At 35.5% G+C, this 27,497-nt stretch overlaps 1 protein-coding gene across 1 annotated transcript in view; it reads left to right on the top strand.

Moving 5' to 3' along the window:
* ADAMTS20 (ADAM metallopeptidase with thrombospondin type 1 motif 20) overlaps positions 1-27,497 on the top strand; it is a 216,070-nt gene that overhangs the window by 90,116 nt on the left and 98,457 nt on the right. The window contains 10 exon segments of the mRNA NM_001110539.3: positions 5,523-5,668; positions 6,891-7,072; positions 7,177-7,313; positions 12,866-12,983; positions 16,289-16,381; positions 19,858-20,030; positions 20,177-20,306; positions 25,234-25,360; positions 26,737-26,947; positions 27,083-27,247. Coding sequence (NP_001104009.3) covers positions 5,523-5,668; positions 6,891-7,072; positions 7,177-7,313; positions 12,866-12,983; positions 16,289-16,381; positions 19,858-20,030; positions 20,177-20,306; positions 25,234-25,360; positions 26,737-26,947; positions 27,083-27,247 — 1,482 coding nt within the window.

Genomic DNA, 27,497 nt, shown 5'->3' with positions numbered 1-27,497 from the left:
TAGGATACATGAGTTAACAAAACAATGTTACTGGGGGTCCTTGCTCCCAGAGCCCCCAAGATGGTGGTGGGCCACTTCCAAAATGGTGGCAGGCAGCTTCCAAGATGGTGGCAAGCCTTGTTTTCTCTGACCTGGGGTTCTTGGCCTCATGGATTCCAAGGAATGGAATCTTGGGCCATGCGGTGAGTGTTACAGCTCTATTAGAAGCCATGGGTCATGGAAAAGAACCATGGAACCCAGTGACTAGTGTTCAGCTCGATTGGGATGAACCCAGGCACTTAGCCATGCAGGAACAATGGCAAGCCTTTAGCCCAATCAGGAGCAGCAATGGGTGTCTCACTGAATCAGGAGCACAGCAGACACCGTGTTGGATCCGGAGGGATGGAAGTCAGTGGCAGGTCTGAGAGGGCAGCAAACAGCCGTGGTAGATGGTGAGTGAAAGCTCAGCTTGAGCCATAACAAACATGGACCAGAAGAGAGTGCAGCTGCAAGATTTAATAGAGTGTAAACAGAGCTCCCATACAAAGGGAGGGGACCCAAAGAGGGTAGCTGTTGCAGGCTCGAATGTCTGGGTTTATATCCGGATCATTGTCCCTCCTGCTGTGCTCTCAGGCGATAGATGATTGGCTATTTCTTTACCTCCTGTGTTTGCCTAATTAGCATTTTAGTGAGCTCTCTTTACTACCTGATTGGTTGGGTGTGAGCTAAGTTGCAAGCCCTGTGTTTAAAGGTGGATGCAGTCACCTTCCCAGCTAGGCTTAGGGATTCTTAGTCGGCCTAGGAAATCCAGCTAGTCCTGTCTCTCAACAAGATCTCTGCCCTCATGTAGCTTAAGTTCTAGAGGGAGACTAGAATATTATAAATAATTAATATAATAGTACCATCAAACTGGTTGGTGCCATGGATCAGAAAAATAGAGCAGAAAGCTGATTAGAAGTTTTATAGTAGGAGAGGGCAGATTGCAATTTAAAATATGATGGTTAGGACAGACATTATATGAAGTTACCAAATTAGCTGTCTTAAAGGAGGTGAGAGGGTTAGCTATGAGGATATCTGCGGTAAATGAATTCCCAAGAAAGGGAATAGCTGAGCTCCTAAATCTGGAGTGTGCCTGGAGTGTTCAAAGAAGAGCAAGGAGGACATTTTAGCTGGAGTGAAGTAAAGAGAGAAAGAGACTTATAAGGAGAAGCTGAAGGAAGATTTCGCAGGGCATTGCAGGTGTAAAAGAAAAATATCTTAGGACCCTTCAAGCTGGGAAGGTCTCAGGACAAACCTGCTTCCTATTCTATTCAAGTCATCACTTTGCTCACAGAGATAGATGGATATTCTGATTGCCTCCTTTGGAAATACTTATAAGAAACCCAAAAGAATGCAACCATCTGTCTCTCACTTACCTGTGACCTAGAAGTCCCCAGTGGGGGGTGGGGAGGGGCTTGCTTTGAGCTGTCTCCGCCTTTTTGGAGAGAACTAATGTACTTCTTATGTATTGACTGATGTCTCATATCTCCCTAAAATGTGTAAAAACAAGCTGTGCCCTGACCGCCTTTGGTGCATGTCGTCAGGACTTCCTGAGGCTATGTCATGGGCATGTCCTCAACTTTGGCAAAATAGACTTTCTAAATTAACTGAGACCGTCTTAAATTTTTGGTGTTCACACAGGCCATTGTGAGAACTGCGTATTTACTCAAAGTAAAATAATGAAGGATTTGAATGGATTCATACCTGATTTGACTTAGTTTAAAAAGAGATCATTCTAGCAACTGTGTTAAGGCTAACCTATCAGGCACAAGAGTGGAAACAGACATCTACTTAGCTATTTCAGTGATAGAAGTAAGGGATGCTAGTGCTCAAATGAGAGTGATGGTAGTGAGATAATGAAAGGTCAATTTTTGATACATTTTAAAAGGAAGTAGAACATTTATTCTAGCTAATGTATCAGATGTGGAGTGTTCAAACAAGAAGAAGAGAAATGATGACTAGGCTTTTGGCTGAACAACTTAGATCAACTCAGTAAAAGTGGGTTTTGAGTTGGGAGGGCAGGAATTCTCTTTTGGATATGCTGTGCTTGAAATGTCTGTTAGACATTCCAGTAAATAGTCATAAGTAAGTAGGCATATATATGAGTCTGGAGTTTAGGAGAGAGATCTGGACTAGAAGTAACTGTTAATAGTAAAGAATTAAAAAACCAAGATATGAGCCTGGAGAGACATTCCAACATTAAGTTGTCACAAAGAAGAAGATAATTTAAGAGAGAGATCTGGACTAGAAGTGACTGTTAACAGAAAAGAATAAAAAAACTGAGATGTGAGCCTGGAGAAACATTCCAACACTAAGTTGTCACACAAAAAAGAAGAAACAACAGAAGAAAATGAGAACAATTAATTATGAAGAAAGGAAGAAAACCAAGAGCCCTGGAAATGAAGAGAAAAAAAGTATGTCAAAGAAGAAAAGTGATTAGTTGTGCACGTATTGCTGATAAGGAAGACAGAGAATGAGAACTGGCCATTAGTGTCCTACACATTGTTAAATATAGTGAACCCCAAGTTTCTCTTCAAAGAATCAGTATGTCAGTATGTTCAGCTCTCTTATTCTTTGAATCTCCATTTTAAAGTTTAACTTCCTGGCTCTCTTTGCCTCCTTGCCTCTAGTTTCAGTAAAGAACTTTCCTGCCATTCCTAAACAGTAGTTCACATCTGTTCTCTTGGTCACCGGTTCTGACCTAAGTCATCTTTAGTTACCTGTTCCTAACCATCCTTCTTGCCAAACTACTCACCCTGCCATTCCGGCTCATACTCCTGCTCTTTTTAAAATAGCCAGTCGGAATTAGCTTAGACTGTGCAGTCCAACCCTAGCCAGTAGGGGAATGACACAGCAGTAGGGGTTCTCTGTGTCAGGAGTAAGAACTCCTGCCCCTGTCCTGTCCAGATGTGCTCTTGCCATTGTTCCATCTGCGAGGAGCACTGTTTTTGCAGAAAGGAAAATTTGCCTTGCTGAGAAAATTGTTTGAGTGATATTTCTTTGCAGCACCAGGGAACAAGCATTTTGCATTTCTAGCAATTTGAGCAGATTCATGGAGGAATAGGATATAAAAACCTGGCTGGGGCGGGGTTATGAGAGAATAAACAAGGAGTTAAAGAATGAACATGGCCGGCTCTTTCAAGGAGAAGCAGGGCAGTAACTGGTAAGGGCAGTGAGATATAAGAAAGATTTTGTTGTTGCTATTGTTTTCTGAAAGTGAGAGAAATAAGAGCTGTGTTTGTGTGTTAATGAGAATAATCTAGGGAACTACTTTGCAAATTATCTGTAGTAACAGATTGTCTTCGTTCTTTTCTAAAATTTCTGATTATAAATTGATACTTTTGTACAAAGTAATAAAATTATTGACTAGGAAAATAAAATGGAAAAAACATTCAAAATATAAGCCAAATTTTTCTATGGGAAACAGTATGGGAAAAAGCCATTCCTCACAAAATTAGTAATTGAATTATCATATGATTTAGCTATTCTACTTCTGGATATATACCCAAATATTTGAAAGCAAGATCTCAAAGAGATATTTGTGCACTCATGCTCATAGCAGCATTATTCACAATATCTAAAGGTGAAAGCAGGGGTTTGAGACCATCCTGGCCAACATGGCAAAACCCTGTCTCTACTAAAAGTACAAAAATTAGCTGGGTGTGGTGGTGTGCACCTGTAGTCCCAGCTACTCAGGAGGCTGAGGTAGGAGAATCACATGAACGTGGGAGGTGGAGGTTGCAGTAAGCTGTGATCATGCCACTGCACTTCAACCTGGGTGACAGAGAGGGACTCTATCTCAAAAAAAAAAAAAAAAAAAAAAAAAAAAAAAAAAAAAAGATGAAAGCAACCCAGTGCCCATTGATGGATAAAAGGATAAATAAAATAAAATGTGGTAAATGCATATACTATGGTTTGAATGTTTGCCCCCTCCCAAACTCATGTTGAAATTTAATTGCCCATGTAACAGTATTGGGAGATGGGGCCTGTTTGATAATACTAGGGCATAAAGGCTCTTCCTTCCTGGGTGGGTTTAGTGCCTCATAAAAGAGCCTTCAGGAGTGAGCTGTCTCGGTCCTTCTGCATTGTGCCCTGTGAGGATCCAGCATTCTGTCCTTCCAGAGGATGCAATGTGCAAGGTGCTATCTTGGAAGAAGAGAATGGCCTCATCAGACGCCAAACCTGCCTGTACCTTGACCTTAGATTTCCCAGATCTCAGACCTGTGGGAAATGAATTTCTGTTATTTATAAATTATCCAATCTTGGATATTCTTATATAGCATCACAAAATGGACTGAGACAACATACAATGGAATATTATTCATTTTTAAAAATGAAGTTCTGACACATGGATGAAGCTTGGGCATATTATGCTAAGTGAAATAAGCCAGTCACATGAAGACTAGTACTATAGGATTTCAATTATATGAAGTATCTGGAGTAGTCAAATTCATAGAAACAGAAAGTAGAATGGTGGTTACCAGGAGATAGCAGGGAGGACAAAATGGGAGTTATCGCTTAATGAGCATAGCGCTTCAGTTTTACAAGATGGAAAAGTTCTGGAGATTGGTTGCATGACAATGAATATACACAACACTATTGAACTATATACTTAAACATGGCTAAGATGGTAAATTTTATGTTATGTGTGTTTTGCCGCAATTAAAAATAAACATAAGACAATTTTTAAATTATTTGCTTAGACATAAAATTTATCTGTAAAAATCTTACAAAAATTTCGAAATGCTTACTCTCAAGTTGTGTTATCTTCTCTCAGTCTGGTAACTAATTCATAGACTGGCATGAGTGCATGGTCATACTTGATTAGCTGTCACTGAAATGATGATGTAGAAGAGACGAGAGAATTGCTGGAGTGATGTTTGGTGTAGTGAGAAGGGATGGGATTAAGTGCACAAGCAGAGGGGTTGACTTTGTCTGGGACAGGGAATTTTCCATGTGTACTAACAGGTAGCAAGTCTGAATGTATGAGTGCGGATGCTGTTGAATGAGTAGAACAGGTGGTGAGAGACTGTGGGTAGATTCTTCTGTAAGTTTGCATTTTCTTGATGAAAGTAAAGAAACAAGGTTGTCATCTGAGACTTCAGATAGGATAAAGTAGAAAGCTTTTTATGAGTGGAAGAGTAAATAGATACTTTGAGTAAAAAAATGGAAGGATGGAAATATACCATATTAACCTAGTATTTGGCTCTTCTATTCAAAAAATACCCCCCATATTCCATTTTACTATTTAATTTTTCCTTCCTCCCCAGTGACACTAAATCTTAAAGCCAAGAGAAATATTACACTCCTTTTGTATTCCACAGATCTTACTCAGTAGGTAGGAAATATTCATAAAATGGTTTCAAATGTAATCTGAATTAATAACAACTTGCTTCAAATTGTTTAGTTTATTCTTCTATTGATCTTTATGCTGCTATTACAATTTTTGTGATGTTCTACTTAGAGGCACACATCATTTCTTTTTGTGCTTATTATTTTTATAGCATTGCCGCCGTGGGCTATGTGTAAACAAAGAAATGGAAACACGTCCTGTAAATGGTGAATGGGGACCATGGGAACCTTACAGTTCTTGTTCAAGAACATGTGGAGGTGGAATCGAAAGCTCAACCAGGCACTGTAATCGTCCTGAGTATGTCTTTTTTATGTCACTATAAATTAAGATTATCTCAAGGCACCAGAAAGTAAACATCAGTTTCACTCACTTCTAAAACTGGAGGTCAGTCCGTAAGTTTCTGAGATTCAGAAAACTTCTGGAACACTTTAAGTCATATTGATTTATATTTTGGTAGATTCAGACATTAAAAAAAAAACCCTAAATAGATTAAATTTTATAAACTGAACTGAGATCCATTTTCTTCATTTTTTTTTGTTTTTTAATTTAGTATAAATTTTGAGACATACTTTTAAGTGTGAATGACAGTTATATAATGGCATTTTCACATTTACCGTATGCCTAGTGAAACATCCTGGCTCCTTTCATGTATGTGTTGGATCTTCTGGACAGCATATATAGTTTGGTTACCGATTTTTTTACTGTTTTGTGCAATGTGACATGTGATATTTTCCTTTCTCTGCTTCTTGTGTTATAGATGCATCATTGTCTTTAGCTGAATAAGTACTAAAGCATATATCCCCCTCATCAAACTATTTAAAAGAGCTTACATATTGCATTAAGATTTTAAGTTAATGTTTCTGTTGTATACATGATATAGAAGTTGGTAAGCAATATGATACTCTTTACTTAAAGTATTATTAATAAGCATTTTTAATGCACAAATGTGACTTACTCTGAATAAAATCTTGGTTCATTTAAATTTTAGGATAAATTATACTAGAAGTCTTTATATTCCAAAAATTCTGCAAAAAATTTTATTTTCTGGCATAAGCCAAAATAACATGGATGTAGATTGATACCATAAAACTCCTTAAATTGAGTGATAAATAAGATATACATGACAAAGATGTGTATGTATTTTCTTGTTATTTAACAAGGCCTCTGCCTTTGTTACTGTCTTTGGCTCACTACATGTCTTTTATTCTTTCCAGAAAATGAGCAAACCCTTTTTTGGAAGTTTAAGAACAAACTTCCATTGCTGGTTTCATGCTAGTTAACCTAGTCAAGAATAAGATATCATTCCTGCCCTCTAGGCTCACTGTCCACGCTAAGGTGGATATTTTAGTGGTTCATTATCCATAGAATTGCTTAAAACTCATGTTACATACTTCTGTTAAAAAAGTGTTAGTGGGACTTCATTGGTTTTCTAGATCCTAGAAAAGATTGGAACTTTTAGAAGTAAGTGGCACAAATAATGTTGTACTGATATGCTTTAAAATGTAATGAATTTGACTAGGCCAAGAAACGGAGGAAATTACTGTGTGGGCCGCAGGATGAAATTTCGATCATGTAATACTGATTCATGTCCAAAAGGCACACAAGACTTTCGAGAGAAGCAATGCTCTGATTTTAATGGCAAACATTTGGGCATCAATGGCATTCCCTCTAATGTGAGGTGGCTTCCAAGATACAGTGGCAGTAAGTAAATTATGCTGTTCCTTTGATGTAAATTTTTCTGAGACATAAGAACACATAGCTTTATTATTATACATTAAAAAATGTGACCTTTTTCTTTTTTACAGTTCGCACAAAAGATCGTTGTAAACTCTACTGTCAGGTTGCTGGAACCAATGATTTCTACCTATTGAAGTATATGGTTGAAGATGGTACTCCTTGTGAAAATGAAACTCATGACATCTGTGTTCAAGGCCGGTGTATGGTAAGTAAACTGTAAGTTTCTGTTATATTTAAAGTGACTTTAAGAATAATGTTTTTTTCTATTTATATAACCAAATATTACTTTCACTATCTCAGTATATGTTCTTATGCATTCCAACAAAGCAACCTTTGTTATCATGCTATCTATAGAAGTATAGTTAGCCTGGTTACTGGGGATTCTCTGTCATCAAAAATGCCTCAACAAAGCATTAAGTTAAATTTTCTGACTTCCTATGGTCTATTGTACTCATAATCAAAATAGAAATGAGGTCAGCTTCCTAAAAGATAGAAAATAATAGGATACAAGGATTGTAAAGTGATTTTGCTACTTTAAATGTAACCTTCTACAGTAACGTTTTCCTTACCGTTAAAACCATTGATATTCTCCCTTCCTCTTTCCAGCTCTCTGTCACTTACTTTTATGTGCATTCAACAAACATTGATTGAGTAGCTACTAGATGTCAGATACTGTTCAAGTCACCAGGATAAAAGATTGGAGCAGAGAACCCCACTTCCAAGATGGTCACAGATTTGTGGGGGAAATAGGCACGTAAACAATTACAATGTAATGCTATGGGTCATCTGCAAGGTAGCACGGAGTTATTGAGGAAGGAGTGTCTTATTTTATGGGGAGGTGGGTAAAGGATTCAGAGAACCTTTCATGGAGCACATGAGACTTGTGCCAAGTATCGAAATGAGTAGGTTTTAGAAGGAGAGGAATTATGGGAGCAGAGTTGGAGTTAGGGACCAGCAGATGGTTGTCAAATGCACTTTTTTTTTCTTAACTCCTTGGAAACACATAGAAGCATTTGAAGTCAAGGGAGAGATGTGATTCAGTTTGCCTATTGGAATCTTCAAAATATTGGATTTAGAAGATTGGAGACAGGTGGTCTAGGTCAGAGCTGATGAGATGCTGAGTAAAAGCACAAACATTGCAATGGCAATCTTGAGAATGGATGGCAAGTTTGAGAACTAGGCTAGTGAATGTGGTCTAAAGAATATAGTAAGTGTACTTCTATGAGACCAACTTTTTTAGATTCCACATATAAATGAGATCATATGGTATTTGTTTTTTGGTGCCTGGCTTATTTCATTTAACATAATGTCCTCCAGATTGATCCATGTCGTCACAAATGGCAGGGTTTCCTCTTCTTTATGGCTGAATAATATACCATTTTGTATATAAACCACATCGTTTAAATCCATGCATCCACTGATGGACACTTAGGTTGATTTAATATTTTGGCTATTGTGAATAGAGCTGTGATAAACATGGGAGTGTAGATCTCTCTTTAATATACTAATATCATTTCCTTTGGATATGTGCCCAGTAGTGAGATTGCTGGATCATATGGTAGTTCTATTTTTAGTGGATATGTGCTATCACCACAAAAATGATAACTACGTGAGGTTATTATGCATTTGTTAATTAGCTAGATTTAACCATTCCTTAATGTATTGATATTCTTCAGAACATCATGTTGTACATGATAAAAACATACAATGTTATCTGTCAATTTAAAAATAAACAGTAAAAAATAATTAAAAATATAAGTATAATCTTATGAACTTATTCCTTTGGTTAAAGTGGAGCTCTATAGGGCAAACTTAATCTCTCCGTAAACAAGTCTCTATTACCTTATCCGGGTGATAAAGGCCCTTCACCCAAAGAGCTAATGAGATGTTCAAAGAGAGTTAAAATAATTTAAATTGGAAACAGCTTAAATACTGAAAAGGTTATTCAGTGGCCTGCAAAAAAATTGTGCTTTAAATTAGCAGCTTAAAGTCATATCAAAATGCAAAAGTTATGATGAAGATTATCTGAACATATAGAGGCATACTACTTTCAGAAAATATATACTTAAAGTTTTGATTTTGAAAACATCTGCCTTGTATATAAAAAAATTCACGAGGCTTAAGAAATTTTCTTTACTGATCACTAAATTTAGAGGGCCATTCCAAACAACGGAAAGAGTTATTGCAACGTATGCAGAGGACAGCTTCTTCATGGAGAGGGAGCTGCATTTGTTCTTTTGAAATTTCTGGAACAAGCCGTCTACTTGCATATTCATTCAGTTTTTAAAATAAGCACTGTTATGCTGGGTATTAGTTTTAGAGAAAATGTTGCTTTTAAATATTTATTTGAAACTAAGATTATTTGCAGCGTTCTAAGGTCATGAGTTAAAATAATAACTATGAAAGACATCTTTTTGGAGTATTCTAATGTGTTACTTACATACTCATTCTTTAGTCTCTTTGAATTACTTTTCTTTTAAGAGCGGTTTTCAAATGACAGTGTATATTGGAATCAATGTCAGTGTTACAATGCAGATTCCTAGATTTTATTTCCAGGTATTATAATTCAGAAGATCTGGGAATCTGTCTTTTTAAATACCACCCCATGTGATGTTGATGCAGGAGGTCTGTGGATGACCCTTTAATAAACATGACTTTTTAGACCATGTAAATAGATATGTGAAAATATTGACATACAACAAGATGAATACATATTTTGAAACAATTCTGTTGTACTGAATCTCCTGGTAATTGAAAGGATATTTGTGAAAAGAACTTTGTAAACTTTAAAGTACCATTCTTATAGTTGGTCATTCTTTTTTTTTTTTAACTTTTATTTTAGGTTCAGGGGTCTATATGCAAGATTTTATACAGGTAAATTCGTGTAATAGGGTTTTGTTTTACAGATTATTTCATCATCTAGATACTAAGCTTAGTATCCAATAGTTACTTTTTCTGATCCTCTCCCTCCTCCCACCCTCCACCCTCAACAGGCCGCAGTGTGTGTTGTTCCCCTCTTTGTGCCCATGTGTTCTCATCATTTAGCTCCCACTTATAAGTGAGAACGTGTAATATTTGGCTTTCTGTTCCTGTGTTGGTTTGCTAAGGAGGATGACCTCCAGCTCCATCCATGTTCCTATAAAGGACATAATTTTATTCTTTTCTATGGCTGCACAGTATTCCTTTGTGTATATGTGTCACATTTTCTTTATCCAGTCTACCATTAGTAGACACTTAGGTTCATTTCATGTCTTTGCTATTGTAAATAGTGCTGCAATGAACATACACCTGCATGTGTCTTTATGGTAGAACGAATTATATTCCTTTGGGTATATATCCAGTAATGGGATTGCTGAGTTGAATGGTAGTTCAGTTTTTAGCTCTTTAAGGAATCTCCACACTGCTTTCCACAGTGGTTGAACCAATTTACACTCCCACCAACAGTGTATAACCATTCTCTTTTCTGCAGTCTTTCCAGCATCTGTTATTTTTTGACTTTTTAATAATAGTCATTCTGACTGGCGTGAGATGCTATCTTATTTTGGTTTTGATTTGCATTTCTCTAATGATCATTGATATTGCACTTTTTCCGTATGCTTGTTGGCTGCATGTATGTCTTCTCTTAAAAGATATTTGTTCATGTTCTTTGCTCACTTTTTAATGTTTTTTTTTTTCTTGTAAATTTATTTAAGTTTCTTATAGATGCTGGATAATAGACCTTTGTCAAATGTGTAGTTTGAAGATATTTCCCCCTATTCTGTAGATTGCCTATTTACTCTGTTGATAGTTTCTTTTGCTGTTCAGAAGCTCTTAAATTTAACTAAATCTCATTTTCCAGTTTTTGCTGTTGCAATTGCTTTTGGTTTCTTCATCATGAAATCTTTACCAGTTCTTATGTCCAGAATGGTATTGCCTAGGTTGTCTTCCAGGGTTTTTATAGTTTGGGGTTTTACATTGAAGTCTTTAATCCATCATGAGTTGATTTTTTTATACGACATAAGGAAGGTTTTCAGTTTCAATCTTTTCTGCATATGGTTAACGATTTATCTCAGCACCATTTATTGAATAGGGAGTCCTTTTTCCATTGCTTGTTTTGATCAGCTTTGTTGAAGATCAGATGGTTGTAACTGTGTGGACTTACTTCTGGTCTCTCTATTCTGCCCCATTGGTATGTGTGTCTGTTTTTGTACCAGTACCATGCTGTTTTGGTTACTGTAGCCTTGTAGTATAGTTTGAAGTTGGATAGCATGACGCCTTCAGCTTTGTTCTTTTTGGTTAGGATTGCTTTGGCTATTCAGGCTGTTTTATTGGTTCCATATGAATTTTAAAATAGTTTTTTCTAGTTCTGTAAAGAATATCAATGGTAGTTTTATAGAAATGGCATTGGATGTATATGTTGCTTTGGGCAGTATGGCCATTTTAATGATATTAGTTCTTCGCATCTGTAAGCATAGAATATTTAGAATATTTTCATTGTTTGTGTCATCTCTATTTCTTTGAGCAGTGTTTTATAATTCTCATTGTAGAGATCTTTCGCCTCCCTGGTTAGCTGTATTCCTAGGTATTTTATTCTTTTGGTGGCCATTGTGGAGGGATTGTCTTCCTTATTTGGGTCTCAAGTTGGTTATTATTGGTGTGTAGGAATGGTACTAATTTTTGTACATTGATTTTGTATCTTGCAAATTTGCTGAAGTTGTTTGTCAGGTTAAGGAGCTTTTGGGTCGAGACTGTGGAGTTTCTAGATATATAATCATGTCATCAACCAGCAGGGATTGTTTGATTTCCTCTTTTTCTATTTGGATGCCCTTTCTTTCTTTCTTTTCCCTGATTGTACTGTTCCAGACTTTCAGTACATGTTATATAGGAGTGGTGAGAGAGTCATCCTTGTCTTGTGCCAGTTTTCAAGGGAAACTCTTCCTGCTTTCCCCCATTCAGTATAATAGCCTTTGTGGGTTTGTCATAGATCACTCTTATTATTTTGAGGTATGTTGCTTCAATGCCTACTTCATGAAGAGCTCTTAACATGAAGGGGTGTTGAATTTTATTGAAAGCGTTTTCTGCATCTGTTGAGATAATCATGTGATTTTTGTATTTTGTTCTGTTTATGTGATGAACTGCATTTGTTGATTTGTGTATGTTGAACCAACTTTGCACCCTGGGGATGAAGTCTACTTGATGGTGGTGGATAAGCTTTTGATTTGCTGCTGGATTTGGTTTGCAAGTATTTTTTGAAGATTTTTGTATCAGTATTCATCAAGGATATTGGCCTAAAGTTTTATTTTTTTGTCGTATGTCTGCCAGGATTTGGTATCAGGATGATGCTGACCTCATAGAATGAGGTAGGGAGGAGTCCCTCCTCCTCAATTTTTAAAATAGTGTCAGTGGGAATGGTACCAGCTCTTGTTTGTACACCTAGTAGAATTCAGCTGGGAATAGTGTGGTCCTGGGCTTTTTTTTGGATGGTAGGCTACTTATTACTGATTCCATTTCAGAGCTCATTATTGATCTGTCCAGGGAATCTCTTTCTTCCACCTTCAGTCTTGGGAGGGTGTATGCGTCCAGGAGTTTATCCATTTCTTCTAGGTTTTCTAGTTCATGTGCATAGAGGTGTTCATAGTAGTCTCTGAGAGTTATTTGTATTTCTGTGGGGTCAGTGGTAAATCCCCTTTGTCATTTCTGATTATATGTATTTGGATCTTCTCTCTTTTCTTCATAATTAGTCATTCTTATAATATTGATTGTAATTGTGTCTTGAAGGCAGCTGGTTGTGATCACGTGTTAAACTCCAGTGCCAAGATAGACAAATGTGGAGTGTGTGGTGGGGACAACTCTTCATGCAAGACAATAACAGGTGTCTTCAACAGTTCTCATTATGGTAAGTTGTGTATTTGTTTCTAGTTTTCCCTTTTATTTAGTATAATAATGGAGTCTGTAAAGAATGTGTAATAGTAATCCTTTGTTACTGTTTTGTCCTACTCTATGCCATTAGTCCAAAATGATTGTTAAGGAAAAATTTCCTAAATATAAAAAAATTAAATACTGTATTAGACCAGATGTATCCTTGATTAATGAATTCACCTGCCCCAGGCAAATCTGATTCTTAAAAATGTATTAGGTGCATTTATTAGAGTAAATTCAGTGCTGTTTGACTGTGATGTGTGATATGTGAATAATCCTCCCATAATGAAATGCTTTCTTTCCCTATAACCTAAAATGTATATATTTGTGATTTTTTTCCAGGAAACTTGCTTTCAAATATTTTCATTACTTGAATCACTTTCTTTTTTTGGTATGGCTTGGCCTGTTACACTTCTTATTAATAGTACATAGAAAATGTTGATTGAAGGTGAAGGATGAAACCATTAACTTAAATATTTTTCTGAATTAAATGTTTCAGAATTATTGTCACATTTGATTTTCCAGGCAGTATCTCGATCACATATTGGCCATGATTTAATTTTTCTCCAAAAAATCATGAGAATATGTAAGATATTTTCCATTGTAATGTTTTCTGGGCAAGATTTTTTGTTTTTATGATAATAAAAGCAGATCTTTAAAACCTTCTTTGCAAATTAAATTTATTTCTTACAACCTTATTTATTCATTTATTTATTTAGAGACAGGGTGTTACTCTGTTGGCCAGGCCGGAGTACAGTGGCACAATCATAGCTCATTGCAACTCTGAACTCCTGGGCTCCAGCAGTCTTTCCACCTCCTCATCCCCAGTACCTAGAACTACAGGTGCTCACCACCATGCCTAGTTAATTTGTGTGTGTGTGTAGAGATGGGTCTCAATGTGTTGCTAGGTTGGTCTAAACTCCTAGCTTCAAGGGATCCTCCCATCTCGGCCTCCCAAAGTCCTGAAATTACAGGCATGAACCACCACACCTAGCCTATTTTTTTTTAACAAGATTTTTTTTTTTTGAGATGGTGTCTCGCTCTGTCGCCCAGGCTGGAGTGCAGTGGCCGGATCTCAGCTCACTGCAAGCTCCGCCTCCCGGGTTTAGGCCATTCTCTTGCCTCAGCCTGTAGCTGGGACTACAGGCACCCACCAGTGCGCCCGGCTAATCTTTGTATTTTTTAGTAGAGACGGGGTTTCACCATGGTAGCCAGGATGGTCTCGATCTCCTGACCTCGTGATCCGCCCGTCTCAAGATATTATTTTGAATTAAATCAATTGACAAAGATTTTGAAGTATCATAATACCTAATATTGGCAAGGATGTACGTAACCAGGCACTCTCAAACATTCCTGGAAGGAGTTTTTCTTTGTACCCTTTGACCTGTCAATTCCATTCACCTTTGTCTTCTGTGTTTCTTCTACATCTTGTAGTTAAAATTGCATTGTAGAATTTTTCCAGCGTTAGCTGTCACTGTGGGATCACTGTTGCTATATTCAAGACATCAGAAAATATCTGTCAGTGAAGTGAGAGCAGTTTATCAACAAAGGCCACGCTGTGCCACTTTATGGGTGCAGATCTTGACAAAACGATTCTCAAGTTCTAGCCTATTTTTTTACAGTCTTATCATTCAGCTTTAAATTGTGTTCATGTGTGTTCAAATTGTTACTTACTTCCATTAAAACAGTATAATTTAAAACTTAATATTTATGTTTTCATGTATGTGTAAAACAGTACATTTTATACTCTGATATTTATGAATCTCGGTTACTCGATGATTTGATATATGATTTTTCTAGTTATTTCTTGAGAGCTACACACATTTGATTCCCTTATATAATGCATGGCACATACTTATTACAGTCTGTATTTACTGAAAAATGTTTTTTCCAGGATAAAGCCACATGAACCAAATTAAGATCAAATATATAATCTTGTGAAAATTGTACTGTGCATTAATCAGTTTGCAAATAGAACAATGTGTTAAACTTATTTGCAAGGTCTGATTAGCATTTGTCACATTTCTGCCCCCTGGTGGTAGCCTTCATCTTATTACTTTTGCAATGCCTTTGGCTTGCTTTCTTGAAAAAAATATAATAAACAGTAAAGACATAAATAGTAAAAGTAGTGGGTGAGAATATTTTATAGTGAAAAGGTGGTTAATTAAAATATTCTTGTAGGTCAATAACCTACAACCAGTATGCATATAGTGTATGCCGAATCATGAAACTATTTACCATCTTACACTAAAAATGTGATGCCTTAGATATAAATAAGGCTGCTCTAAAACACATGCAAGATAGTCTGACATTAGGGTTGTAAATTTAAACTCTTTTTAAACTGTCTTCTTAAGTTAATTCCATATTTATCAAAGGTAGTGTATGAGAAAAATTACTTCTTTTACTCATTAAATAGGGGGAAATCCTAATAAATAAGGAAAAGGAAAAACTTAGAATAATATCCTTAGAGTATAACTAACTGTATATTTAAAAACCTGAGTATTTGGACAACTATGGAATGTGTTTTTAGTTTCATGAAAACGTTTTTTCTTAATATATGTTAGATAAAATGTTTCCTCTTTTGACCAGCGCCAATGTTGCCGAATTTGGCCTCATAAAATGGAAATACTACATTCGTTTCACTTGAGTAAACTTTTTACTTTTCTCATAACAAGTTTATTAGTATTCTTGTAAAAATAATGTAAAATTTGGGGAATAGATAAAGGGGTTCCTGCTTATACTATAAACTAAAAGCTCAAGAAAAACTTGAGCTTTAAACTTTTTCTTGTTTATGATTTTTCAATAATGAAACTGAAAAATTTTATTATTTTGCTATTTACTGAGGCTATGTGAACATATCATAGCAATGACCAATTATTTTAATATCTCCTGGACTTATGAATTATATTTGAAATCCTCTATTTTTTCCCAGTATAAAATACAAAAGCATTAACTAAGCTTAAAAGTGAATATGTGAACTAAGTGTCTCAGGAGCTAAAATACTAGCTTTATTCCATTCTATATTAAGAATATTAGAAGTAGGAAAAGATTAGGAAAAGTTAAGAATCTTAAACTCTGTTTCTAGACAACAACCACTTTTTCTCAATCTTCAGCAATTTGTGTAATGTACTGACTCAAAAGGAATAACCACTGTGTAATTTTGTAAAGACACAACAAAATTAGGTCTGACTATGGTATTCATATTTTTCATTCATTCAGCAGTAATAACCTCTGGGTCATCTGCTTTTTGTGAAATTTAACATATGTAAAATTATATTGCAGGTTATAATGTTGTTGTAAAGATTCCTGCAGGAGCAACAAACATTGACATTCGTCAGTACAGCTATTCTGGACAACCAGATGACAGTTACCTTGGTAAACATTTCTCATAAACAACAGCCAGTATGTGGCTCTTTGCAATTTCATGGATGTCTGTAGTTTATGTAAATTCTTGGAAGGCAACAAGAGTCCCTTTAGCAAACATGCAATTTCATTTCATACTGAGCTTAGGGCTCCCTATACATATGTTCTTAAGCAGTCCAAAATGTATTACTTAAAAAAAAAAAATGAAATTCTGAACAATAATTTGTCTTCAGTTTTTTTCTCATGTGAATAGTTTAGATAACCAGAAGTTATATTCAATTAGTTGCATGTGTATTTAGAATAAAATACTCTTCTATCATTTTGTCTAACATTAGTTATAGAATTCTTTGGGGTTAAGTGTTTTAAATAGTTTTCTTAATTTTTTTTTCTTTTTTTTTACTATGTAGCTAAAGTATTTAAATACAGGTTTTTAAAAGCTCTTGTATTTAAAAAAGTCAGAAAAAGAACTGTGGTTTCACGTTTTTATATGTTAATGAATATAGTCACAATATATTGTCTGTTAGCTATTTCTAAAGTATAAACTTAATTTATGTTATTTATTTTTAGAAATTAGCTTTCAGGCTTAAAGAATTTCACTTTAGACACAAATATGAAAAGGATGCTTTAAAAATCGTTTCCTTCTGCCTTAGAAATATCTTAATAGTGAGTTATCTATAATTCACCAAGCTGGAGTAGGTAGGTAATGGTGCAGAGCTGATATTGAGAAAGCATCTGCTGTACATTAATAAGATGTGGACTATTGACTCAAATAATTAACCTGTGTAACTGGCAATCTGAATCTATAATGAACAGCCTATCTCAGGAATTGCATTTGGAACTATAAAGTCAAATGTAAAGGGAATAACTCCTTAATGGGTACAAGGTTTCCTTTTGGGGTGAACAGGTTTTGGAACTAGATAGAGGTGATGGTTGTACGTCATTGTGAATACACTAAATGCCATTGAATTGTTCATTTAACGATGGTTAATTTTGTATCAGTTTCACCTTAATAAAAAATGCAAAATATTTTATTAAAATCAAGTGTAAATAGTTAGAATTATTAGCCTTTTACATTTAGTTGGAATTCTTTTCCTCATGCTAAAAATATTACTTCAGTACGTATACATAGATATATGCTACCATATTGGAAATAAATAATTTAATAGGTATCACTTAGATTCCAAATGTAGACAAATATATCGATCTGGGATTGGATCACAGGTTCTTCTCAACTTTAAAAATTAGAAATGTTGGCCGTGCATGGTGGTTCACGCCTGTAATCCCAGCACTTTGGGAGGTCAAGGCGGGCGGATTACCTGAGATCAGGAGTTCGAGACCAGCCTGATCAACATGGCAAAACACCGTCTCTACTAAAAGTACAAAAATTAGCCGGGCATGGTGGCAGGTGCCTGTAATCCCAGCTACTCGGGAGGTTGAGGCAGGAGAATCGCTTGAATCAGGGGGTGGAGGTTGCAGTGAGCTGATATTGTGCCATTATACTCCAGCCTGGGCAACAAGAGCAAAACTCTGTCTCAAAAAAAAAAAAAAAAAAAAAAAAAAAAAAAAAAAAAGAAAGAAAAAAAAAAGAAAGAAATGCTTACCAATAAAGTATCAGTATACTTTTTGAGAGAATTACAAATGGAAATATCAAAGTCTAGGTCGAAGTGAGTAAAATAGACGTGTGATGTCAATAGAAGGAATTTTTAAAACACTTATATTTATGAAGTTTGGTAACTAAAAGTAGTGAAATGTGTAGTTTTTTTTTTTTTTTCTAAGCCAGTAAGGTTTTGTTTATTTCCCTTAGGTTTAACAGAACCAATAATCCCTTAAATAGACCTAGCCACATCTGATAAAGCACAGATTCTTAAATAGAGGAATTTCTATGTCACAGACTAAATATAGAACTTTGTTTGTTCCTCACTGAATTCAGTGTAATTCATAAAGACAGTTATACTAGTCTACATATACACAGAAATACCAAATTTATTTTACAATAATCCCTTAAATACTGCTTTTTCAGAGGGGTGTTGTATTTATATTAGAAAGTTTAGCCATAGATAATTGTGTGCTTTCGGTGAGGTTTCCTGGAATGCCAAACAAATGTTTTCCGAAAAGGTTATTCTTCCACTGAAAAGTATAACTTAAGTAAAGCAAGCAAAAAAGTATTTGATTAATATGGGGGTTCTTGTAGTGTAAAATTTTAGATATTACACATCCTCTTGAAAATTAAAAATAAATAGCACAGTACTTTACAATTCACACACCTACAAACATTTTTCAAACTTGATCTTGACTAAAAGACTGAAATAGAAATTTTTATTATTTCTATTAGGCAGTTTAGGAAACTGAGTATGAGGTTTATCCAAGATTACACAGACATTAATGGCAACAACTTAAACTTAAATCCATTGTTTTAACTCTACATTCATTTCTTTTTACTACTGCATAATTGTGGGTGACATGTAATTTTATATTTAAAAAATAGCATTTCTAATACATACTATATAATTGTCTATTTGTATATATAACATATAAATAATTACAAACATATACATATTCTATAGGCATATATTAATGTCTGTCACTGGGAAAAAGAGAACAAGAAGGGAACATGAACAGAGAGGGAAATAGGAGTATTATTCTGAAAAGCAGATATCCACGTATGTATTAACAGGGATACAGGGCTTTTCTATGAAGGATCTAGACGTTTGTATAGAGAATGGCATAGTCATTGCATGGTCTCCTAGAATGTTGACCCTAGAGTTTTAAAGCTTTGTACCTTTTTTCTAAGATAGGCATAAATGGAATGATGCAGCAGTCTGGCTGCTCCTTCTTTCCCTACCATTGATGACCAGGATGATTGAACTAATCCGTCTGCTGGGGTCATGACTTCTTTCTGCTTTCCCACTTCTTGTTCTGAAGCTACATGCCTCATGAAAGAAGATGACCATCTGAGATATAAACGTATAGAGTGAACTTATTTTAATATCTTTGGCTGATGTGCTAAAGTTACCCAACTTATTGATAAAATCCCACATTATAGTAAAATAAAGTTTATTTCCTCAACATTAATTTACATTTGCATTCTTTAATTTCAAAAAAAGTTTGAACTTTAAAAGTTAAACAAGTCCAGGCTCGGTTGCTCACGCCTGTAATCCTAGCACTTGAGAGGCCGAGGCGGGTGGATCACTTGAGGTCAGGAGTTCGAGACCAGCCTGGCCAACATGGCGAAAACCCGTCTCTACTAAAAATACAAAAATTAGCTGGGCGTGGTGGTGCATGCCTGTAATCCCAGCTACTCGGGAGGCTGAGGCAGGAGAACTGCTTGACCCCAAGAGGTGGAGGTTGCAGTGAGCCGATATCGTGCCACTGCACTCCAGCCTGGGAGACAGAGCAAGACTCCATCTCAAAAAAAAAAAGAAAAAAAAAGTTAAACAAGTATTTTCTGTATTGTTGATTGGTGTTACTATTTCATTATTCTTTTACAGCATTATCTGACGCTGAAGGGAATTTTCTTTTCAATGGAAATTTTGTTCTAAGTAGATCAAAGAAAGAAGTCAATGTGCAAGGAACAAGAACTGTTATTGAATACAGTGGATCAAACAACTCAGTTGAAAGAATTAATAGTACTAATCGACAAGAGAAAGAACTTATTTTGCAGGTAAATTCTCAGTCATCAATAATAACACTTAAATTTAATTATATTAGTAAACTGCTGGTTAAGTGCTTAACGTTATCAAATATAAAATGATATCTTAAGAATATTTTTTATGAATTAATTGTACGTTCTTTTGTATTCTTATTGAGGTGTTATGTGTGGGTAATTTATACAACCCTGATGTACGTTATTCCTTCAATATCCCTTTGGAAGAGTGGAGCGAGCTGTTCACATGGGACCCCTATGGACCATGGGAAGGCTGTACCAAAATGTGTCAAGGTACGCTGGCATTCAATAAAGGACAAAAGATTGACTGCATTCTGTCATCATTTTGTGTACTTTTGAGTCTTTGCTGCCTATGGACTCCTCCCCACTGTCCATACACATATCCCACACTGACATATAAAGGTTTTCAATCTTGTTTTCTTTTCTACTTTTTTCACTAATTCTTTCTGTTTCTTACACTTAACAGCATTATTTAATGTTACTCTTTTCACCCTTCTCTGTCTGTTACTGTTCTTTTACTTTCCCATTCTCGTTCTCTTTTTCACAGCCACAGAAAGTTTCTCTAACTTATATATATCCTGCTTCCTGGTGAAATAGCTGCGTTTTCTTCCACTCATCTCCACACAGTCTTTCTCAACAACCTGGCTTCCTCTTTTATTGTTGAGATAGCAAACATTCTTTCATCTTTTTATTTTCTTTCCCTGACCACTAGAAAGTATAATTGTGTAGATGGCATGAAAAATGGAAAGAAATAGAGTGAGAAAAGGAGCAGAGTAGGAACAGCAGGGCAATTTGTAGTAGGGGAAAAAAGTGGGAAGACTAGAGTCTGCAGTCTGTAATTATGAATATTTAATTGTATAATATTATGTTCAATGCAGTAAGTATTTATTGAGGGAATACATTCAGATTATCCCAATTCTGCATTCAGGTTTTATTCTAGTGCTTGAAACAGGTGCATGAATATATATGTTAATTTATTAATAAAATGGTAAATACAGTACTATAGATATGCACAGTGTGGACCTCAGAAAAGGTGGAGGGAACAGTTTTTGAGGAGATTGAAGCTGATGAGAGAGAATTTTGTGTAGAATGGAAGAAAAGTTTTCATGAAGAATAGAGAAACAGTTTGGGAATTAGGGCATGAGTGGGTCAGGGCAAAAGAAGCTCAGAACCATGTGGAGATGAGCTTATCATAGAAAGCACGCAGCCAGAGCCAATGACAAAAGATGGTGAGAATGTAAAGAACAGTCTACCATCTGACCTGGCGAGGTGCCAAAGGAACTGTGGTGCCCTATTCAAGAAGAGGCACAATCTTGGTCCTGTGGCATCTAGACAGTGCTTCCCAGAATGAATTCATGGGAACAATTGTTCCTGTTTTAGCAGTGTCTCAGTGGAGAGATACAAGGATATGATGTGAGATAGACTGGTATAAATGCTAGAGTAGAAAACACAGAGCTTCGGTTAACATAGAAGGAAGAATTTATTTTGACAGAAAGGTCCTGCATATGCTTTTAGAAGAGAATTGGAATTTGGGAAGCTGGGATCAGCATTTCAACTTGAGTGGGTAAACTCGTCTGTGACCATGGATATAGGGAGTTAGAAGGAGAAATTCCAGCAACAGGAGAATGAAAGAACATTTTAAAATGCGGTGAACACACCAAGAATAACAAGATTCAAAATGGAAGTTTGGACAAATGTGGTGAGAGATGATTTGGGAGTCCGAAGCAGGAGAGTTCTCTTAAACAATCACGTGCAGGGGAAAAGCAACTTATTTCTTTTACCACATAGTGAACTATGATTACGTTCCCTTTTTTTGTGTAATTTTTTTAGTTTCTCTAAAGTTAAATTCCCTCCATTTTGTTTGTTTCTGTGTACTGAAAGGTATCGGTCCTTAAACTTTTTGTCAGAACTACACATTTTGTCTTAATATTTTCAAGCATATTATAGAATCTATCAATTTGATTATTCCTTCACTTTTTCTTTACCTCTGGCTACTGTGGCCCTCTTTTCTTTAATTTGTTCATGTTGCTTTTTAGGCTTGTTTAATGCCTGTCATCTTGAGATGTCCCTTCGTTATTGTCCTGGGAATTCTCTTCGGTATTTTACTGTGTTAGATTCCCTATTTTCTAAATCCTATCAATCCCTCTTTTTGATTTACTTCTTTCATTGGGTGGAACACATTCCTCAGTGTTTTCTTCAGAAGAAAAGTAGATTTTTGAGACCTTTCATATCTGAAAATGGCATAACTATATTCTCATGCTCGATCAGTAGTTCAACTGGTATAAATAGAGATTGTTTTTCTTTAGAATTTTGAAAGCCTTGTTTTCTGGCTTGTTTTCCAATTTCCTGTGCTTGTACATGGCATGTTGTATTCTGGAAGTTTTGTGGATCCTCTCTTTAATTCTAGTGGTATGAAATTTCAGGACAATGTGCATTGATTTGGGTTTTTTTCCCATCTATTTTTCTAGGTAATTAAGATGCCATTCCAATTTAGAAATATAAATCTTTGTCTTGATAAATTTTATCATGTTCTTAGATTACTTCCTCACATTAACTTTTCTCTTTTATCTTTGGGAAACTAGTATTATTTGGGTGTTCACATTCCTAAACTGCTATTAATTTTCTAATTTATTCTCTCAATTTCATTGTTTTCTTAATGTTTCTTCTCATAACATCTTGCTTTGGTTTTATGAATGTACTGCCTTCTATCATATCTCTGAGTGTATTAATCATAGTCCTTAAGTTTTCTTCTGCTCCCTCACTTACACGTGTTTCATCCTAGTTCTATTTTGTTTTTGTTTATTTTACCTTTTTCGTGTGTGTTAGAGGCTTTCCTAAAATGTCTACTGATCTTGTGCTGTTTGTTCATATTTTAAAAGTACTAAAATTCTGATTGAAAGTCCTCTGTGGGTCACACAAGTTAACTAGAAGTTTCATTATAGAGTAACTTGGTCATTAAGTAGCCCTCTCTTATGTCATTGGAGAGAAGTCTCAAATGTTATTGTCAGTTGATCTTTTTTCTTGAGTTCAACAGTCCTGCAAGAGAGGAATTCTCTCATCTTCTGATTGTCATGAGGGTGCTGCGGGATAACAGAAGTTGGCATGGTGCCAGCAGGAGATTGCGAGCTGAATGGGCTGGGATCACATCATTAAGTGTAGGGAACTTTACTTAGCCACCTTGTTTCAGTAGAGTGTGTTCCCACCTTTTCTCAGCTGTGTCTTATGCCCTCAAATTTACTTTTTCTAGAGCTATGCTGTGCAATATGGTAGCCAGTAGTCACATGTGGCTAATCTATTGAAATGTGCTATAAGTGTTAACTACATATTAAATCTGGAAGTCTTAGAATGAAAAAAGAATGTAAAATATATTATTAATAATTTTATATTGATATGTTCAAATGATCATATTTTATATATTTGGGGCTAAACATGAAGGTTACAAAAATTAATTTAGCTGTTTTTTTTTTAACGTGACTACTAGAAAATATAAAGTTCCAGATGTGATTCACATTCTGCTTTCATTGAACAGTGCTGCTCTCAACGAGGAAGCTAGTAGTCTAACCGTTCTTTTTAAATAATTTTCAATTAATTCTTTACTATTTCAGGCCTACCCCTCACACATTCACTCTGTCAGAGGAACCTGCTATTTTCCATTCCTGGGCCTTTCTTGGGTTCTGTGTCATGAATGATTTGTTTGTGATTTACTTTCCCACTTTGCAGGCTTAGGTTTCATCTTCCTTGGTTCTGTTAAATAGTTATTTCCATCTACTTTTCATATTCAAAATTTCCTTTTCTTGCTGTTTCTTTTTTCTTTTCTTTTTTTGTTCTTTTAGATTTGTGCCTTTTCAGAATTTCTCATAGTTATTTCAAAAGATATTTAGGAAGGAGCAAAGATAACATATATGATCATGTTTAGTTAAGTGGAAGCACAAAGTTGAACTTTGATAAAACAGAAATTTGTTCATGTCACTGACTGCTTAAACTCTTTACTGTCTCCTTATTGCAGAAAGCATAAAGTTCAAATGAGTCTGGTCAGTTATGACTGCTTCTCTTAGTTTGCTTTTGCTGTAGTTATCCTGCATACAAACAACCACCAAATCTTAATGGCTTGGAACAATAAAGGTTTATTTATTGCTCATATCATGTTTTGGCTGCTAATTTGCTATGGCTCTACTCCAAGTTGGTATCTGTGTCCATGTTTTTTTTTTTTTTTCAATAGACTTTATTTTTTTAGAGAAGTTATAGGTTTACTGAAAAATTGAGTAGAAAGTACAGAAAGTTTGCATATTTATCCATCTTCCCTCTGCCATTCTCCACACTCCTCTATTATTAACATCTTGCATTAGTGTGGCACATTTGTGCAATTGATGAGCCAATTTTGATGCATTATTATTAACTAAACTCCATAGTTTACATTAGAGTTTACTATTTGTGTTGAAAATTCTCTGGGTTTGACAAATGTATAATGGCATGTATTCACCAATATAATATCATACATAGTAGTTTCACTGCCCTAAAAATCTCTTGTGCTTCATCTATTTATTCTTCCTTCCTTCCCCCACAACCAGTGACAAACACTGATCTTTTTGTCATCTATGCCTTTTTCTTTCATGTTTCCAGGCAGAAAGATCAGTTCTATCTGGGAAATGATGTTCTGGAGGCAGAGGGAAAAAGGAAAGAGAGCTGGGTGGGACTGGAATAGGTCATATTCCTTTTCAGTCAGTTGATAAAAAGCCTGATGCCGATGGACAGGAAAGAGTTCTTCTCCTACAGGAAGCTACTGTAACATTGTAGCAATAGAGATGTGTAATCCTCTTGCAGGGAAAGGGGAGTAGCTGAGGTAGCTGATGGATGACAGTACTATAGTGTACTGTATAGCAACAGCATTGTCCTCAGCTACTCAATTATTCACCAACAACCACTCTATCCCACTGTAGTGAATTTCTTTTTATTCCAATGCCTGTCCCATCTTCTGTACATCTCTTCATTAAGCAAACTCCTCAGTCATTCAGGATTCAGCTTACTTATTATAAAAAGCCATTCCTCACTAGATTAATATACTGGTATATCCTGTATGTTGCATTGGAAATTTTTACTTGCTTAGCTGGCTCCTTTAAACTATTAGCAGAATTACATAATTATGGAACATCTAACTGTGAATTTTTCTTTCGTTTTTTATTTTCATTTGACTTTGGCCAAGGTCTTCAGCGAAGAAAAATAACTTGCATACATAAGAGTGATCATAGTGTTGTGTCTGATCAAAAATGTGACCAATTGCCACTTCCATCATTTGTTACTCAAAGTTGCAATACAGACTGTGAACTAAGGTAAAAGAGAAATAATATGTAATATAACCAGATTAATAAGTGAGCTAAGATTAAAATGTCTAACACAGTGACTGACACAGAGTGGACATATAATTATTACTCATCATCTGCCCTGCCATGAAAAAATTTCAGGCTCACTAATTTATAGTAAAACTCAGTACATAATTGATTTGAATTTTCATTCATAGTGTTTTCTGAATACCAGTATATAGGCCTCAACATTTTGTGTAGAAAAAGGTTGCAATGTTGTCTGTAAATAAATACAAGTAAATTGTAATCGGATGATTTAAAGGTCTGAAACAGTAAATTTTGTAGCATGATTTGTTATTTTCCACTGAATTAATGAACCAGTAAACTTCTGAAGTTTGGGAATTGGAGAAATCAAATTGATTGATTTCCTTGATATTCTATCAGTATTTTGTCCATTAAACTTCAGGGAAATTGATCCTAGATCATGACAGGAAGTTTATACTTCTAATTTAAATTTCTTGTTATTTGGGTTTTGTGTGTGTATGTGTGTGTGTGTGTGTGCGTGATTTATCTTGGAGTGACATGGTATACAATGAGTCCATCTATCATATTTATACATTTATTTTCAGCATTGTAGCAGGTACCTTTTAACATTCAGGTATGGCCAGAACCTCTTTCACTTGATGAGAATTTCTATATATTTATGATGATGTTTGACGACACAGCAAAAGCACAGTAGTAGAACTGCCTGTGTAAGTTGAATCCACTACATAGTAGTAAAAGGAAGCACAGTGAAATTCTTGAAATGCAATTAGGGATGAAAATGAATTTCGTGAATTCTGTGCTTTGTTATTCGGGTGCCCTCACATTGATGAATGCTAGACTACAACTGGGATAATTTGGCTATAACTAACATTTTTACTTGTGGAAAATATGTTTTCCCTGGAAACATGTCTAAATATAGATTACATGAATTAATGAGAAAGTGTGGTGTACTTTACAAAAACTAGTTAACTTTTTAAATGCTTCATTTTCATCTATGTAGTCAAATTCCTAGACATTCCCTGGTCATAAAATCAAAATACTTATAGAGGGATTGCATAGGGAGAAACTACCTGATTGGGAGTCAGATATATGCAGTTATTGTCTTAAATCTGCTGCTAAGTAATTGGGTAATCATGATCTAAACCAGTTGTTTTCAAAGGTTTTTGAGGAAGCCTGGGGTTCCTTGGATGCACCTCCAAAGCTGCCACTAAATGCTGGCATGAGGTCAGTAGTACAATGCTGGCTTCCTGGTGATTTGTCCATCAACTCTTAGAATTTTAAAAACTGAATGCATGAGTGTCTTTGAACCTGTTTTTAATTATGTAATATACCTCCTAAGTATAATAACATCTTTTTTCAAGGTGGCATGTTACTGGCAAAAGTGAATGTTCAACCCAATGTGGTCAAGGATATAGAACCTTGGACATCCATTGCATGAAGTATTCCATTCATAAAGGACAGACTGTTCAAGTGGATGACCACTACTGTGGTGACCAACTTAAACCTCCTACCCGAGAACTATGCCGTGGTAACTGTGTCTTCACAAGATGGCATTTTTCAGAATGGTCTCAGGTACAATAAAAATGATTGCTTAAAAAATGTTGCCCCTTTTTTTTCTAATCACATATTTATGTTACTCTAAAGTACAGTTTTGTTGAAAATCTGATTTTTTTCCATTAGTTACCACTTTTTTTTTTTTTAAATCAGTGTTCCAGGAGTTGTGGAGGAGGGGAAAGGTCTCGAGAATCTTATTGTATGAATAACTTTGGCCATCGTCTTGCTGACAATGAATGCGAAGAACTGTCCCGAGTGACGAGAGAGAATTGCAATGAATTTTCCTGTCCCAGTTGGGCTGCTAGTGAATGGAGCGAGGTACATTAAACACATGAGGTTTGGAACTATTAAAATATGGTGTTAGTACAGCTTTGTAATCTAAGACTTTACAAAATTTAAAAGTGCTTAAATTTATTTCATCATTTTGTAAATAACTATTATCAAGGCAATCAGAAATTTACAAGACAGACCAGGCACACAGTGCCTCATGCCTGTAATACCAACACTTTGGGAAGCTGAGGTGGGAAGATTGCTTGAGCTCAGATGTTCGAGACCAGCCTGAGCAGCA

The sequence above is a fragment of the Macaca mulatta genome, chromosome 11 (assembly GCF_049350105.2).
Source record: "Macaca mulatta isolate MMU2019108-1 chromosome 11, T2T-MMU8v2.0, whole genome shotgun sequence".
NCBI classification, from domain to species: Eukaryota; Metazoa; Chordata; class Mammalia; order Primates; family Cercopithecidae; genus Macaca; species Macaca mulatta.
This window is presented reverse-complemented; position numbering and strand designations above follow the sequence as displayed.